Source organism: Drosophila ficusphila, unplaced genomic scaffold, assembly GCF_018152265.1.
Source record: "Drosophila ficusphila isolate 14025-0441.05 unplaced genomic scaffold, ASM1815226v1 contig_412, whole genome shotgun sequence".
Lineage (NCBI taxonomy): Eukaryota > Metazoa > Arthropoda > Insecta > Diptera > Drosophilidae > Drosophila > Drosophila ficusphila.
In genome coordinates this window covers 3,924,471-3,943,632 of record NW_025064326.1, presented here as the reverse complement: position 1 = coordinate 3,943,632, position 19,162 = coordinate 3,924,471, and the positions used below count along the sequence as shown (strand labels likewise).

At 39.5% G+C, this 19,162-nt stretch overlaps 2 protein-coding genes across 2 annotated transcripts in view; one reads left to right on the top strand and one right to left on the bottom strand.

Moving 5' to 3' along the window:
• The window catches only part of LOC108094144 (leucine-rich repeat and fibronectin type-III domain-containing protein 2), a 50,598-nt gene that overhangs the window by 17,373 nt on the left and 14,063 nt on the right, over window positions 1-19,162 (top strand).
• LOC108094146 (coiled-coil domain-containing protein 96) lies at window positions 10,071-12,605 on the bottom strand. Its single transcript, XM_043207958.1, has 3 exons — window positions 12,251-12,605; window positions 11,862-11,986; window positions 10,071-11,830 (listed from the first exon to the last, which is right to left on the bottom strand). Exons 1-3 carry the CDS (start codon window positions 12,429-12,431, stop codon window positions 10,169-10,171), a joined length of 1,968 nt encoding a protein of 655 aa, XP_043063893.1. The 5' UTR covers window positions 12,432-12,605; the 3' UTR covers window positions 10,071-10,168.

Below are 19,162 nucleotides of genomic sequence, written 5' to 3'. Positions count from 1 at the left end.
CGCACAAACAACACACACTCACTTTGCTGGGCCGTTGAATTCTCATGTGCTTGCCACGCCCACACAATACACCGGAGGGCGTAAACAATAGGTAACAGCCAAATGAAAAAAGTATGATGTGGATGATGATGTGAAGCCCGCAAGTCATCGCAGGTGAGGAATATACGAAAAGGGGGGTGGGTAGGCGTCTGAAGGGGAGTCGGAGTAGCCCTAGTTGCAACATAAGTATTAGCTTCATTTTTGCAGCATTTAACTTGGCCTCCCCGCTACCCCACTCGTTACCCTTTTGCCTTTGTAACTTTGTTTGCTGTTTTCTTCTTCTGCTGCTGCTACTGCAATTTTTTCCTTCTTTTTTTTGTGCACTGCCGAGCCTCAAATGAATTGAATGTGAAAAATTTAAATGCAAACAGCCGCAGTCGACGCAGCGAAAAGAAGCAAAAAGAAGCAGCCGCAACACAGGGAAAACTATAATAATTTCAAGGAAAAAAAGCCTTATAATTTAAAACTGATTTTCGCAAGAAACTTAAGCCTTTAAAAATTTGTAAAGAATTATGAAGAAGTATATTCTCGTTTTTTAGATTTTATTAGAATGCCATTTCGTATTTCATTCCCATTTAATTGGTTTTTTTCACAGTGCAGGGTTGCCCTGCCAGCGTTTTCGCCTGCTTACACCCTCTTTTTCCTCTGATGTTTCTGCTTGCCTTGCATTACACAAGTCGACAAGCCTTACCAGCCTAAAATCCTCCCGCCACCCCCACCAAATCTCCCACCCAGTTCAGTCTAGCAAAGTTCATTGTACCATCTCGCTTAGTTGAAGAGTCTATGAGTCCAAAACAAACGATGCTTTTGATTGCCAACGAGAGGGGGAATCTGAAAAGGGGTGCAGTTGTTTGTTAACGCCGCCAGAGATCGGGTCAAAGACTCGACTTTAGGCCTCTGTTGGGGCTTTTGGTCGGGGGCCAACGCATTACACTGAGTTTTATGTTCCCATATTTGTTATGACTTTTTTATCTGCGAATTATTGAGGTGAGAAAAATGTGTGTGGAGATAAAGAGTTTATGTTTATTTTATTTTCAAAGAAGTTAAATGATATCATTAAAGAAAAAGGGCTTTCAACATTAAAAAAGCGGCACGAAGTGTATATCTTAGTTTAAAGTCAAAAACGATTATTCGTTTATAAATAACTCATAAATTATTAATTGTTTCTATTGTTTTGCCACTCCAAAACTTTTTGAACCACTTTCCTTAGCAAAACTCTTAATTTGCCAAGCAAATTAGAGAAATCAGTTTGAAGAAATGTTGTCCACCAGTTGACAAGCAAAGATCTTTTCAAAGATCTTTTACTGCGATGCTCACTAATGAGACATTTTTACGCTGAATAGATTTCATTTCGTTTCACCTCGCGAATCTGCTGAGCAAACACATCAAGGCGAAGCTTTAGCACCTTCACAACGATTTGCTTTTGAGAGATTTTTGTGAAACTTTCTCAAAGGTTTGTGAATGGCCGCAGTTGGTCTCAAAAATTAGCACTTGAAGATGTCGACAAAGTACAAAGAATATCTGCAAATTAACAAGTCGCATTCCACCCACTCGGCGGCAAAGTGCGTAATATAATTATACATTTTATATACTGTGCCAGGGATTTTCCAAGGTTAATGTGGGTATTATGGGGATTTTATTTTGCATTTAAGTTACCTTTTCATGTTCCTCTTCAGACTGACAACTGTTGGCAAATAATTTCCCTCCGCAGTTAACTCACCTAACCCCAAACCCACTATCCCACCCCCTAAACTGTATTCATTATTCCGAGCACGCATTCGCCATGAGTTTTGTGGCTCAGTTATCTGGGCGCCGTGCTCTAGCCCTAGATAAGGACCCTCTTTCATCCTCGTCCCTTTTGGCATATTTACTTTATTACAATGTGTGACCCCAGTGAAAACGCGACGGGATTCCTTTATGGGTCGCCAGTAGGCCATTCATAACTATTAAAACAAGTGTTCGCTTTCAGAAACTAAAAGATTTAGGAAAATGTCCAATGCGATAATAAAACTAAAAGATTTTAATGACCCAAGTACACATTCACGTAATTTTAATACATTTCAATGATATTCTGAAATTAAATCAAACATTGGTAACCAGAATTTGTATTTTATTTTGAACAATAACAACTAGAAATATGCAAGCTTTTCCAGAGTTTTCCAATTTTACTGCGTCAATACGCAATGTACTTGTTAGTTTGTGAAAGCCCTTGTACAACGCAATTTCCCTCTGCAATTTTTGGTCCTGCACATAAATAACGTATACGCCGCATTGCACAGCAACCTCTCTTCCCTCCTGTTTTTCACCCTGGCAGTATCTCTCCTTCATCCCCTCCGCCCGCAGTACTCGCATTTCCCAGCATATTCCTTCAGTCATTTATCATTTTCCATGGCGTTGACACTTTCACTTGTTTCACACAATAAACTGAACCGCAGCAAGAAAAACCGAAAACAGGGGAAAAAAACCCAAATGAACCATTGACAAGTCAATTTTTTGTATAGGTCTCCGCCCCACTCGAAGCTCGTTATTCCTGTCAAATTTATTAGTTTCAATATAATTTGACAACGAGAAAATTTGTACGTTTACATTTACCTAGTTTGGCCCCAAAAGCTTGAACATCTATCAACGGTTTTGACCTCTTCTTGCTTTTGTTTTCTGCTCTTCTCTGCACTTTTTTGTGCTTTAAATGTTGGCTCTTAACAGAAATTTATGTTTATGGCACGATGGCCTTGGCCAGAAATTATCATAAATTGCACTGTCATTACAGCAGCGGCAGCGGAAAAAAAGTGATGCAAAATGGTACCATAAATATGAAAATACAGTTATTCAGCGTAATTGCGGCTTACTTTGTTTCATTTTCGGTTCACGGCAGTTCATCGCTGGATCACTGAGGTTCATTTTCAGCTCAGTTCAGTCCAGTTCATTTCTCTGACATTCAGTGAAATTTTGCTTTCATCTTCGAGCCGCGACGGCGGCAAAAACAAAAGTGAGGTAAAAAGAGCAAAAGTGAAGTGAAGTGCGAGTCTGTCCATCTGCTCCGCTTTGTATTTCTGCTATTTTCACTGCCTTCGCATCTTCTTTTTTTATTTCGCTGTTACATTTTTGTAATGCTTTTTGATGTCTTCATTGTGCGAGAGCACTCACTTTTTTATTGGGTTATTATTTTTACGTTACTGATGAACTTAATTAACATTTGGCACGACTTTCAATGTCAATGGCAATCTCACTCTGTTCGGCCGCACAAATGCCAGCAAATTAGTTAATTTCTTTGGTCGTCAGATAAAAGAAATACTTTGCACTAATGATCCGACATAAGTGCGGCAAATGATGAGAGAGTTGCAGGCTGAAGAAAGTGATTTGGGACATGCATATCCAAATTGTAGTAGTTTTTATCCAAATCTTCACAGGTGTGAATAAACAGAGGTGTTGATCTCAAATCTATAAAAACTTGACATTAAAAGTCACTTAAACTTTTTTATAATAACTCCAAATATCCATTAATTCAATTTTCATGTTACTACATTCGCTCATTTGTTTCCTTGTTCACTTCGCTCAATTTGTGTGTCTTCAATGCCACTTACATCGTACATACACACTCCTACGCACTTCAGAATCAATTTAGAAACAGCTAGACAGACCGAAATCCACCGACTGCCGCAACAAATGAACCCAAACGCATTTCGAACTCTAAAATATCTCCGCACATATATACTTTACATTTAACAAGCACTCAAGTCGAGCTGAAGCTTACGAGCCAATGCACTTAAGTTTATTTGCTTGGGGACAGGACGCAGACTAGGGCGGAATAAAAAGAGTTAGGATGATGGAGGGTTACATGGCTGAGGGCCCGAAAACACCAGGAACTGGAACATAACCCATTGGGCGACATCAATCCAAGAGTCCTACTTATCATAAGCATAAGCGACGAGGTATGGCCATTTGTTTACAACTCACTTGGCTGGTCACACTTGACCCAGCAACCCGTCTTCGGCCCCAAAAACCCCTTTCCATACCCATTCCCATTTCCATCCATATCCACATCTTCATCGTCTCTGCCCAACTCGATCCCAGTGACACTTGAAGATACACGAGAGTCGCTTGAGTTGGCCCCTCAAGAGATTTCACTCAGCGGGCAGCATAATTTATTTGCCGTTTTCGTTGATGCCCCCAAAGCTTCATATTGATTAGTTGTCATTGATGCTTCATGCTTGAGATGCTGACCTTGGCTCCAACCGCCTAGCCAATCGATAAAAAATTCCAAAACTCACGTTTCAAGCACTTCCTCAAACTGTTTCGGGTACAGTGTGTGCCAAATCTTTAGGTAGCGTAGTAGGTTTCACAATATTCGAGCAATAACGATATTCTCCTTAACAAAAAGCGATTTAAAACCAATGATTATCTGCTATTGTTAAGCTTTACCTATTAATCAAATTTAAGGTGAAAAAAACAACCTATTTTACCTTAAAAGGTCGAAACGTACTGTACTAATTTTTTTGTAAGATCTACCCACATCATTTTGGATCGTCATCGCAACTGACCAGCATCACAGCACCGTCTTATTTTATTTGTCAGCATTAACATAGCATACCGGAATTCTTGCCATATTTTGGTTGATGACTTCTTCTTTTTTTGGCCCTCTGGCATTTGGTCAACTTTTTAATCGGTTTTTGCGGCTTAATTAAATGTGTGTTTTTTCGCTCTCAGCTTCGGATACGTTTTGCTCTTGGTTGTGGATGTTTTTCCATTAGCATACTTTTTGTTTGTTTGCGACTTGCTTAACTCTCCGACATTAAAAGTTTCTGCGTTTGCTTGGCAAGTTTTCCCCCACTTTTTTTATTAGAACTCTATGAGTTCCGATTGGGAAAAAACTTTGTCGGTTGTGTTGCATAAACAGGAAATCAAATGCCGGAATGTCGACTCGATTCGATAGCTGGTAAACATAAGAGTCTGTTATGATTATTTATCATTGCCTGATTTGAAGCGACAACATTTGTATTGTAATCTTCTGCTGCGGGCTTTGGGTTTTGGTCGGTTAGATGCTCTGTTTATTTATAGACGGAGGATTATTGTATTATGCATAATTTGGCACGAAACTAGTTAACTGACGGAAATCGGACATCAAACAGTGATTGGGTTTCGATGTCGGAGGCCATAAAGATCTTAAAAATGGAATGACTAAGCGAGATATACAAATCTTGGCTTTATTTTTGGAGAACGTAAGTTTTTTTTATGATTACTGCTTGTTCAATTTACTGTTATTTATTGCACCAATAAGGTTTCCATTGTAACATTTTATTTGCATAACTTTTACTTTCCCTTGGTCTTCATTAATTGGGTCAGATTTTAATCAGGCCAAATCATTCAGAACTTGTTCTGAGTTGTAAAGTTATTGGTATTAGACAAGTTAAACTTTTTGTCCGAAAGCTTGGTGATTAAAATCCATCGAATGGTTTGACAGCGTCCCCTGAAATGCCTGAATTTCAAATATCGCACAGCATTCAGATTTCAATTCATGATTCCCCAAGGGACCTAATTAGACATAACACCAAACTGCAGCATGAATATATTATTCATTTATTCCGTTTGCCACAGTCGAAATAATACGTCTTCTGTCACATGCGCTGCATCAATATAAATCATCTTTGACTGTCCATGAGCTGACAACAAATCTCTTAATGTATACAAATCATATTTTCCAATTCTGGCGGAGCTGCCCTTTTCTCCACCCAAAAATAACCCATTTCCCTCGATCCCAGCGGCATCGCCCAATTCACGTAGCAAATCACTTTACAACTGTCAGACAAACAATGCCAAAAACTGATGGCCAAGAGAGGATTCAGCTGAAAGTGTGGCCAAAATGGTCGAAGGGCATCGAAGGGGCGCGGCGGTCGAAAGATATCCTTCACCGGATCCTGTTCAGGCATTTGACTTTATCACGCAAATTGATTGCTTTGACCCGAAACGATTGACGAAATTTGATTGATAACTTATTAACTCGCCCATTGTCTCGATGTGGGTGTGTCTGTGTGTGTGTGTGTGAGAGCTGAGGGCGTGGCACGCCCCTATTGAATTTTTGCATGCTGGCAAAAGTTTTGTGTGCTTCTTGCTCTTTTTTGAGTCACGCATGGGTGAATGGCTAATAAAGATAAATATACAAGATGCCAGATGGAAGACTTCCCCTCCCTCCGCCTTTCACTTTATCTGCACTTGCCCAGCAGCAGGTTTTTCGGGCTGAAAAAATAACAAAAACACAGATTCAAATCCACGAATATATCACTTTTGTGGTGGCTCATATAAAAAATATAAAAAAAAAACATTCAAGTTGGCTCGTTGAAATATTTTTTCAAAAACCGCCCAAAGGCCAGACAAAACACCAGAGATGAGGGGCCCGTGGCCAAAGAAATTATTGGCCGGACCTGAACGGCCGAGAAAAAAAAAAGAAAAGAAAAATAAACATCAGCATCAACAACAAAAAATGCTAATTCAAAACAAGCAGATTTTGCGGTTTATGCAAATGTCCCTCAGACCAGAAAAATACCCAAACAAGTCATAACAGCAGAGCAACAGCCACAAAGATGCCACTCGTTTGTGTATCTTTGTGTTCAAAATGTGAAAATAAATAAAGATTTAATGTGCACTTCGTAGAAGTTCAGGCGACTAAAAGTAAATTACAGAGTACTCTGGAAGGCAGTTAAATTCGTACAAATGGGAATGCCGGCTTGACAGAAAGAGGCTTAAAACTTAAAATATAATAATTGGGAACAGAAATACAATCGCTTTTGGGGCCTGCATTTAATTATGAATAAAATAAACATGCTCGTAATAAATCATAAAACAAATCCTTTGCTCAGATAAGAGTATGTATAAAAATATATATATATATATTGGCAAGGAAACTAAGCAAATGTTTTCAGGAAAAAGAAGGAAAACTCATATAAAATGTTTGTGTGCCTATTTGTTGCTCAGCTGCGTCAAACTGTGCAGTTCAAGGCTATTTCTACTTTGCCCAAAGTCATTTTACTTTGGGGCCAGAAAAAAGTTGAAAATAGCAGCCGAGATAATGCCGGAATGCCTTTCTTTTCGAGTAAGAGTTCTACGTCTGCTTTTTTGGTCCTCTTATGTTTATTTAACACACTCGCACATACACGAACGTAAAAGCCAAAATGAGTTTGGCCCAAGAGCAATAATTCATTTTGACTTCCATTCTCGACTGACTCTGATGGAAAACCTTTCTCCTCGTTCTACCGCCTCCAAATTGAATTCCAACTTAAACATCATTTGGCTATTTTGAAATGGAAACGATTTCGCATATGGGAGAGTGCTTGTGTTTGCTTATGTAAGCTGCCCTGCAGAGCTGCGATATTGATTACATTTTTTGCCAGGCAATTTTAAATTTCTGTTCATTAGATTGGCTAGATTTATTTATAGATTTTTGCTTTTATCCATTTTTTGCTGGATTTCTTTTAGCACTTATTGTGTGAAACTCGCTTGGCATTTATGTAAATAGTATTTGTTGGCTGTATATGTTAGATGTGTTCTGGATGATAAGAGTATTTAAAACCAGGTTAAGCTAAAAAGCTTGAATGACACATTTGAGATCGTAATATAACATCAGTATTAATGGAAATTAAAAATAAAATTAATTTCTTTTTGGTTGCTTTCAATATTCAATGTTAAATGTAAAAGCAAATAAAACGGACACGTTTATCTCCTCCCTCGAAAAATATGTTATTTACACTCTTGTGACCGATTTAATGCCAACTTCTCCATTACAAATATTTGTCATTTTTTGGTTTGGTGGACCACAAAACATTTCGCCCAAATTATTTGTCTTTCATTTTTTATTTGTTTATCACCATTTAGTTACAAAAGAACTTTTCTATCGAATTTTGTGTAGTAATGTCGGAATTTTGTTGCAAAACTTTTCTTCCTGCTAGCTTTTTTTTTGTTTGCACAAAACCACAGAATGGAAATGCGGATAAGTATTTCCCAGTCTATTCAGCTCCCCCAGCAATATATAATTTAAAAATAGAATTAATGTTGTTTGCCTTATTGATATTGCAATCCAAAAAGTTATCATTATCCACTTTTTATACTAAACACAGCATTTTCTTGATTTTCTTTTTAGGTAAGGCTACTAAGTTGAGTTATTGAAGCTTGGGAATCCGCAGAGAGATATAAGAGTGCCGCAATCGAAGTTGGTTATGGGGTAAGTGAGACGTGGAAATTGGCTCAACAATTTGGCTCAAGCTCAACACTTTCCTCGACCCTCCCCCGCATTTTCCGCCCACTCCGAATGTGACCTTCAAAGAGAGACAACAATGGCGGGCTTCTTCCCATGTGTTATTTTTTTCCGGCGCAGTGTCTGTCTATCTTCTTTTTTTTGGGTCATTTCCGCGATTTGGGTTTTGGCTTTTGCTTTCCACGATGTCAAGATCGAGAGACTTCCGTCTTAGCCTTGCACTCAGACCCCAATCCAAAGTGTTTACTGTTTACACTCGTTTTCGTTTAAATTTGCATTTAAATTTATTTGCCCGGAGTCTTTGTTTTTCTCTCTGTTGGCTTTTCTTCCCTTTCTCGATTTCAGCGGTGTTCATTGCACAATTTATGAAGTTTCGATGCACAAGAAAGTTTTTTACATTTATAGTGAAAAAACTTGAAATAAAATATCGATTAAATATTTCACAAAAAACTTGTAAAAAATCATAAACTCTTTAATGTTTTTTACAAAAATTTTAAGATTTGATATCATATTTATAAACTCTTCTTTTTAGTGCAGTGCTGCAGTTATGCATTGTTTTTTTCAATCGTTGCCATTTGCCAACTTAGTCCATTTCTGTTTACCTTTTTGTATTTTTTTTTTGCCTTCCGGCTTCGCCAGTTTTCCTTGCAATTTATACACTGACCTGTTTCCATGAAAATTCGCTGCGTTTGTCTCTCTTGCACATTCTGCCCACATTGCTGGCTCTAATTAATTTGAGCGCTTACTTACCTGGCTTTAATGGCGAGCACTTGTTTTTACCATTTAGGGAAACTCAAAACATCAAATGAAAGTTGTCTATTCAGTTCTTAAAAGGTTTGCTTACGCTTACTACTTTTTATATGTTTACATATATTTCCTTGCAGCAAAATGCATTAAATTTTGTTGTTTAAATCAATTTAATGATGTTGAAATATTCTCAATGCAATTATTCATGTTCAAAATGTAAATGCATCTGACTAATATGCTGAATAATTTACAATTTATGCTGAAGGAAGTCCGCCCTTGTAGTTAACATTTGAATAAAGGGTAGATGACATTTTTGCAACATTTGTGGTGGCCTGTTTTTACACTGCTGCCTTCGAAAGAAATTTATGGTGTTTATTCCTGTCATGTTTTGCTTGTTTCAATTTATGGCAAATTTATGCATTTAATCGTTAGCCCATTAAAAGGCCCTGACAGTCAGTCCACTCGAGCCCTTCATTTTTAGCCCAGAATCGGGAGCAGGAATAAGCCCACTCTAGACCGGGACAATAAAAAATGTTTATCAATCGCTGCCACAAGCACGCCGCGAATGCTGCAATGCGAGGCCAAATTTAAATGAGCCGCAAAGCGAAAATAAATGTTTTAAAATATTCTTCCGTTCAAATGCAGTGGCTGTAGGTAACTGCGTCAATTAAAATCGCCCAGTAAAAAGTGCAATCAATAATAATTTCAAAGTGTCGCACACAGCCATGGAAACTTGAAAATAAATGCTCTTGGCCAAAAAGTCCATTAACATAAATCGCTTACAGTCAACATATTTTATTTAGTTCTCTTATGGAATTATACGGTGATGCAATGAATATTAAAGTGTAGTGTTCTTGTGTGTTCCGAGATTAAATAGGTTATGGGATCTACAGCAAGGGAATCTGTGCATATTAATTGTTTTTCCCGGCGAGCTTTTGAGGTCAATATTTTGAGTAAGAACTTTGTAAGCTGTTTTTGGCAGGACTACTTATACCACCAATAAGGCCAATTAATTCAGTTTTTGATGCAAACAATATCGCTGTTTAAGACACCGCAATCTTTTTAATTTTGTCCAGTTACAATAGTCAACAATGTTAAAATTACTGTGTAGTTTTTAAATATATTTGTATATGTCCGGTTCTATGTCCATCCAGTGTTTTTCTTGGACAGAACCACCTTCTGCATGTGCTCATCTGCGGTGTGGATGGTGTGGCTTCCACCGGCATGCCTTGGGGTGCACTTGACCATGGGAACTCCGGCTCCTTTGGTCCAGGCACTTGTCGAGTGCGGGAACTCGTCCTTCCGGTAGTAGCCCATAATGCCCGACTTGCGGATCTGTCCCAGTTCATAGGTGACAATGGGACCCAGGCCAGTGGAACCCTTGGCATTCGGCAGCGAGGGCACCTTTGATCGCTCCATGGTTCTCATTACACAAGTGGTGTCACAGGCCAAACAGGCAAGATCCTGCATGACCTTTACCCTTCCCGCGGCTGCTGCACAATCATCATTGGTCATCTCCATGTACTTCTGCAGTGCCTCGGCAATCAACTGCACCCGCCTCTCAATCACATCCCGGAAGTCCTTCAAGCTCAACTCCAAGGCATCTACGCCCAAAGTCATTCGCAGATTATCGATGATCTGCAGGACGTTCTTCTCATTCAAACTGATAATATGTCGCACCTCGCAGAACATCTTCTCCAATCTGGCCTTGTACTCCTCGAGTTGTTCCAGCGACACTTTGGTGGCCAGTTGCTGGAAGTCCACTTTCTCGGCCAGAAGAAGTTCAACCTCCGTCTTGTCGATCTTGACCTCGTCCAAGTGGGAAACGGATTTCTTGAGGGTCTGTATATTATTCACGCAATCATTGAGGCGAATCTGCATGGAGTTAGTGGCCTCCCTGTTGCTAGCCATATAGAGCTTTATATCCCTCACGGTTTCCGATAGGTCCTTCATCATATCCATCAACCTCTGGGAGTCCTGTTTCAGAAGGGCAGCAGCCAATTCATTGACCTTGTTGGTCAGGGCGCAAAACTGCGACTTCAAATCGAGCAGTTCATTCAACATTTTCTCTGGGGAATAGCAAAGCGGTTGCTCCAAATCCAAGTCCTCTTCTTCCTCCGGCTTCTCCACTTCCGTGGGAGCAGAGGATTCAATGGAGACTTCCTCCTCCATGAGACCCTCCTCCTCCTCCGCGCCCACAATTTCACCACTTGACCAACTGATCGAGACCTCACTGCCAGTGGTGGTTCCCATCAAAACCCTCAATTGCTTGGCTATGTGGCGGAGTATCTTAATCCTCTGCGGATTGGGTTTCTTATCGATCAGCAGGTGGGTCACATTGTTCACCTGCTCCATGGTGATCTTCAGTTGACCAGTTAGATTGGTCACAAACGATTGCATTTCCATGGCAGCCTGCTCCTTTTGCAGTTCCATTTTCGAGAGACGTCTTTCCAGTCGCGTGAGGTTGTTGCTCAACGAACCATCGAGTCGAGTGTTCGATTTATCCCGAGTGGACGACCTTGAGGATACTCGTGAGGCCTGGGGAACCAGCTCATCTGCCTTGGTATCCGGGTCCACTTGGACTTTCGGGGACTCAGCCAAGCCCTCCGCCGCCACCCCTTCCTCGGAGCCCGGAGTTCGAGCCGGAGTCGGTTCGTGGGCGGAGGCCACTGGTTCCGGAGTGCCCCCGGCAGCCGGTTCCGCTGGAGCGGGTTCCTCAGGAGCTGGTTCCGCAGGGGCGGGTTCTGCCGGAGCGGGTTCTGCTGGAGCTGGTTCCGCTGCAGCTGGTTCCTCGGCGGCAGGCTCTTCTGCAGGGGGGAGGCGGTGGAGCAGCTTCCTCTTCGGCTGGTGGGGGAGCAGGTGCCTCCTCCGCGGCAGGCTCCTCATTTGCGGGCTCAGCTGCCTCTTCAGCATCCGCACCAGCAAATAGACGAATCTTGGATGTATTAGCCACGGTCACTAAAAGTAGGTTAACCAAAAATTCAGAAATGAATTTTCATTTTTAATGTGATGAAATAACGTAAGCAATTCAAGGGAAATCATAATAATAATTCAAATGCTAAACAAGCTCTGGAACATTATACATATATCCTTTTTTTTTGTTTGTTCTTAAATAAAAAGCTAAAATAGTTAGCCAATAGAAATCTGTAACCCACTTGAAAAGTACTTTGAAATGCGTTTCCCTAGATCTCTATAATGCAAGATTATCACTCCACTACTCACATAAGCTGCTTTGCATGCGCACATTGGCCACCATGTAGTCCTCCTGCTCGACGACCTCGTCCAGGACCTCCAACCGTTGGGCAAAGCACGTGAGCAGGACATGCAGAGCGTAGAAGTTAACGTGTCCCGATTCCGGAGAGCCAATGGCCACGTCTATTAGTTCCTTGTATGTGAAAGTCATTTTGCGTAAAAAAGCTCAAATTTAGGGGCAGTTTCCCGAACTATTTGATGAATTTTTTGCCTTTCGAGATTGGACCAATACCGAAATTATTCTAGACAAACAAAATGTGAACTGAACCGAACAACCTTGTGTGGTGAAATAAAAAAGTATTAAAGAGTTGATGGAAAATTCGGAGACTTGACTTTCAAAATTAGTGAGAGTTTTCTGGGAAAGGCTACTGATTACTTAGTTAAAGATAAGTGACAAAAATGTTAAACTGTTCTAACAATATTGTAAAATTTTTAACAGTGAAAATTTCACGACTTTCTTTCCCATTCCGAATCCATTAGGCTAAATGTTATGGCTGACATTAAGGTTAACCAAAATTACGAAAATAATGTTATTAATTATGGTAGCTCAAATTGGGTTACTCAATCTCTTTTATACTCCGTGGAAACGATTAAAATTATGCATTAATAGGTCGGTGTGGGTAAATACAAAATGCGTTTTCCTCAAGCTCCGTTTTTGACTGCAAAAATGCTTCACAGCTATTAGGGTTTAATTAATTTTTACACCATTCTGTGTTTAATATTTGTTTCCCTGGCAGTTATTATGATTGCGTCCGTTTAATGAACATCATCAACACGGTTAAGTTTAATTTTATGAAGCAGCTTCTGCTGTTTTGGTGTGCTTGTTTTTATATTTTTGATAACCAAACGAGATGCAAAACAATTATGGGTTTAAGAGAAGATGATGCAATTAAAACCGAGAAGTGGGAAAGCTTTCGACAATAACAACCTCAAGTTCGATTTGACCAAAAATAATGTTTCAATTAGTTTCAATCGCTTCGATTTAAAGACCGGGTTTATGGCAAATTCGATTAGCTTTTCAGTTTGCTTTTTCGGGATTTAGAATCCTATTTGTCAATCCAGCAACGCAATCCATTCGACTTTTCCGATGTGTCGGGCAGCTTTCCGATGGAGTGCAGTCAATGTTTGTGGCCTCGTAAAATCTAATTTAAATGCAAACGCAAATGTCAAAAAATGTAGAATTAAAAATCACATTCGGCTTGATTCGGGCAGACAGCGACATATTTCAGCATTCAGTCCAACTATTTCTCATAGGGATTGGGAGTAGTAGCTAGCGATAGACAGGGCGAATACGCAACATATTTTCACCAAACTGTCACATCGCGTATACGCAATCAGTCGACAGTCAGTCAACAGAATGCCGCATATTGGTAAAATTTCACACGAATAGTGAAGTCGAAAAAAAGGGAAGCCAAGGAGAGAAATCAGAAAAAGTTCTATGGAGGAAGTATCCAATTGAGAACTTAAGGTGATACTTAAACAAATATCAAAGGGCTTAGTAACAATTCTTTTTATTTTATAATTAAACAATTTAAACAATATTTATATTGTATAATATTTTAATATTATATTGTGATCCCTTTTTTTATATACCCATCAGCCAACAGGGTATTATAAAAAATAACGAAAATCCGTGGTTATCTGCGAGATGCGTTTGAAAGGTTTTTACATCAAATGTCACTATGTTGATTGAACTGCCTGAAAGCTGTGCACTCCCGTACACACACCCACTTCCATATTTACACATTTACCCATTTGTGTGGCCATCAAAAATAACAAATTTTTTACCAATGGCAAGCTTAATTTCATCAATATCAAATGCCGAACGACCAAAAAAAGTCTTAACAAAGTATTGAAAAATATTAAAAAGTGGTGGGTTTTTGCTGTCGTCAGATTATGAGCTTCATGATGTCGAACAACCGGTTTAAAGTTGAGAAGTTATAAATAAAATTGCTGGCGAATAGCTCGTGGCTACTGCAAATATTTCATTACAAATTGAAATTCGTAAAGTTTCATTTATATGCCATGCGGTTCGTCTGTTTAAGCTATATCCTTAATTTATGCGCAGACATTGAGCGACGGAGAGGCAGCCAAAAATTGCAGCCCAGGTCGCAAAAAGAGTTGACAAAAAGTCCAGGCAGACACAGACACACATACACACGTATATACACACACATACATATCAGCAGGAAACGGAAACGGAAATATGCGCAATTTCTCAACAAGACAATGTCTGCAGCTAAAACAAAAAGAGAGTAAAGGCGGCAGGGCAGGAACTTCTCCTTGTCATTTTCATTTCTTCGACTTTCCCCGAGAAACTGCTAAAGTTTTCCTCACTGTTTGAGTTTGCCTCAAATGTTTCTTTGTCTAGAGCACAATTTTTAATATCAAACAGGATTTGCCGAATGGTAAGTAAGTCATAGAGAAACTTTGTATAATTATGCAAGTGTCTGATAAAGCTGCTGGAAGTGTGTGCCAACAATTTATGCATAATTAAAACTTGATTATGCGGTTTTCGTGCCTGGACTGCGTTCGGGTGTTCCTTAATACTTTTTTAACTCTCTTGTTTATCCTGACTGGTGCTTAAATTTTTGTGGCTTCATAAAGAATTTAATTTGAGCAACCAACACATTTGTTTTGGCTTGTCACTATATTAAATCAAATCAAACTTCAATTGCATTGCTGGAAAAGTCTTTTTGCGAATCACGCTCAATTGTTTGCCCTTCCACTTGAACAAATTAATTTAATTTGTCAATGGCACTTGGTAAGGGCTCATGCATTTATGCTTTTGTCAGCTAAGAGCAATTTTGCCATTCCAGCATTCGTGCCATAAATAAATCGAACACCATATCTTGTCAATTATTGTGCAGCAATGACTTCGGCAGCAACGAGATGAACAATTAGAGATGATTTGCTTGCATTTGCATTTGCATTTAGCACTCGGGTCAAATGCACAATGGAGTTGAAAAGAAGTTAATTCCAGAGCTGGCTTTGTGTATTTTTCTCTTTCGTTCGTTACAATGGGTCGTAAAGCCAAGTCAAACGATGACTTTCTGCAAACAGCAAGTAGCCGAAAGCAGCTCCAACTTGGCTGGAATCTCAGCTGGTGGCGAACAATGGCCGGCGATAAATGGCAAAGTCGCAATAACATTAACCGTTAGCCAGGCCCTCCCCCTTTTTCCCGCCCCATTCGGCTTCCTCTATTTCTTCTTCTTCTTCATCATCGGGCCAAAAATGCGCCAGTTGACCCAATTCGTATGGAAGCGCGTTCCCAGCCAACTCAACTCTTTCAAACGGATCGGATTCAATCGCAGTGGCAGCAACAACAGCGTTTCCATTTTGTCTCTGCTCCCATATTTGGGGCAGAAACACACACAGAATGATGGGGAGACAGTATACTGAAAAAAAATATTAAATTTATAAAAAAAAACAGAAAAGCATTTTCACCTATTTAATAGATTTCAAGAGCCTTAAAGCAGTAACAATATCAAAATTACTTCTTATTTATTTATTTATACTTTCAGAAAATTCTGTTCAATTAATATGGGTTTTTTCTCTGTGTACTCTTGTGTGTTTTAAGCAGTCCATGCTGGCACTTATTCCACATTGTCTTCTCCCCCCTTTCCCCATCCACTGTTTGTGCGGCAAGCCGCTGACGTAATTTACTTGAACATCGCCAAATGCATTTCCTATTAGAGATGGCCAAGTGCCTCTGTTAAAGTCGCAGTAAGGTGCGTTACGCAAAAACTTAAATGGCCAAAACCAAAAATGGGTCAGTGATGGAACGAGTTATGATGAGGTGTTTGCTGGAAGTGGGACAGCGAACTATTATAACCTCTGATTGATGGTTTTATTTGGGCTTGATTTACTCTTGTGTACTTTTTTCTTTGATTTGCTATTATTAGTTTTTTTTTAATTTATAAATCTTATTGGTAATAAATCGACATAGACTCACATCGCTGTTCAGAGCCGCGAAATCCTAGTCGGTAGCCGAAAATCCGACCGCAGTTAACTTGGCGCAAATGTTTGCGAGGGCAAGTGTTCCTCGGGCCAACAGTGCGTATGTGTGCTTTTCCAGTAAGCACATATCTAACCGAGTCTTATTTGTTCCCTGCGGTCGTTATCGTCAGCCCTGCACTTCCAATTCCACTCACCAGCGGCAACTTTTTGATTGAATTCTAGAGGCCAGTAATTTGCACTTTAGCTTCTGCTTTCGGCTTGCCAATTTAATTAGCCATTAAAAATGAAGAAGCCGCGTCGAAGCGGCAGGAAAATCAACGGACACGCGCCGCACACTTCCATAAATATCTTGTCTGTTCCGCTGGCACACATTTACAATATTTTTTATCATTAAAAAAATGCCCGTCTTCGCGGGTAATTTATATTTATGCCACATCGGTCGGATGGTAGCGAAATTTACGCAGATTTCTTTGTGCCTCTGCTCGACACTTAAATTTATTTATGCTGATATGTGAGATTCGCTTCATCATCATTTCTCCCCTCGCTTCGCCCCAAGAATCTGCCACTTAACACCTTTCTGGCAGCATCTGCCGCCACACCCAAGCCATGTTAATAAATGTCTGCCCCTCAGCCGTTGGATCCCTGGTCCCCCACCCAACTTCTTGCCACTTTCATGGCAACCTCCTGACAGATGAGTTGATCTGCGTGGCCTTAACTTCGTCCTCATCTCGGTGGCTCGTCCTCCTGGCAAGCAGGCGAAACTGTGGCGATATTACCAACTTTAAAAGCTTTAAGCTGGGCGAACAATTTCCATCCGAATTTCAAATATTTGCTTCGGGCGGAAGCGGGGGTGAAAAAAAAAAACAAACAAACAAACAAACAGGCGAACAAGGTTTACAAGACTCATATCAATAATCCCATTTTGGCAGATTTTCTGGTTTTCACTTGAGTAACTGAGAAAATCGGTTCAACACGAGAAAAGTAATATCTCACAGCAGTCAAACCAAATTAAATTTGTTTTGCACTTCTGCCGGTTTGACAGGAAAAAAAATTGATTTCTCTCCGATTGAGGCTTGAATTATTAAACATAAAAAACAATTAAGAAACAATAAAAAGGATTTATTTTGTATCAAAAAATCTACTTTTAAGCAACGAAACGAGTAGTCTAATCATTAGTTATTAGCATTTTAGTTAAGGTAAGTAAGTTACTTAAGCGGATGTTGCTTCAAATATATGACTAACCAATAAACATTTTTTAAATGGCCAAACCCTGTTTAGCATATTTCCATACAAAGAGATGATTTCATCCGAGCCACAAAAAATTGACGAAAACAAAAAACGATGAAGGCGTCCATCAGCAGCCCCCACAAAAATTCATTATTCAGCATACATCATTATCCATCGAAGGGGGCTAATTGCTGGCAAACAATTGGCGTCTTCAATTACAATTATTTACCATCACTTTGCAGAGTGCCAAGTGGCAAGAGTCTGGGGAGGAATGGCTGAGCTCGAGGGCAGGTGATATATACTCGAATCTGCCTACGAGCATTCATAATTTAAACTCATCTCCTTACTTATGCATACAACAACGGAAAATTTGTAATAAGCCGCTTAAGACGCGTGCTCCCCCAGATTGCAGTCACAAATATACGAATTTACATACAATATATATATATATATATCTTCAATGTAGGGGAAAAAGGGAGCTGCAGTTGACAGGGAAATATGAAAGAAGACATGGAGTAATCCCACCTGCCTTCACCTGAATTTGTCGCCACTCCGCTCGTTGTTATTGCCCCTGATGCTCCGCCACGATTTAAGCTTAATTTTCCATTTAATGGGAGATTTTCAAGCATGTGCGACTGGGGTTTATAAGAAGCGATGCTCAGATTTGGAGAATATAATATATTGATGAATAGAATTAAATTTACCCATAAATATTCAACCTTATTCTTCAAGTGTATTAAAGGATTACTTATTAAGAGTAATATGTACTTATATTAACATGCAATTTAATGGGCAATACATATAACATAAAAGAAAGAACTCATTTAAAAGAAATTTTATATAATTTATTATCTTTTTAAAAAAATTAAAGAGCATAGAAAACTTTGATACTTGTTGACGTCTCCTCAATTTTTCACTTGCGCCATCATCGCGATTTTCTTTTTATTGCTTACTTTTAATTATTGAGTTGTGAAACTTATAATCCGCCGCAGTTCAGTTGAGTTTTTTCAGCTCGCCTCTGCACTGAATATGCAAATTTGTGCAGCTTAGTGGCGATGCTGGATGGTCTGGGCTTACTTTGCCGGCCCTCCACGGATATCTCTCTATGCCCTATTATTATTTAAGGTCTCTGGCACTTGGCGAGGCTTTTGCATATTTTATTGTGAATTTGAGAGAGAGAATTTCAGCTAAATTATGGTTTGTGGGTGGGCTCTGAGAAGGGTGCTTATCATTGCAGTTTGTTGCTTGAATAATTCATATTCCGGGAAGGAATGCAATCGTCTCTTTCTCCAAAAGGACTTGAGGAGTTCCACTTTCATGATTTTTTTCACTCGAGATTTTTTTCATTTGGATCCATTTCATTCGTTTCCATTTGATTCAATAGAAAATGGAAAATCTCAATGAACGTCTCCTCGGACTGAATGTGTGTGTGTGAGTGTGTTGGCTATAATTCAATTTTCTCCACAATATAAAAAAAAGGAAAAAGTTTCATTAAAATTCAACTGCATCAGCAAGATTGTAACGTCCGCCCGAACACACAGACAAACAGGGAGGTGGACCACAAAACCGCCGGCAAATCAATTGGAAGCGAACTCCACTTTTCACTCGCCCCCTCCGAAATCAAACCATTTCATGCCAAATTGAATGCAAAAATTTAATTAAGCTTCTCTTTGGCTTTTTTCCCCATATTATTTT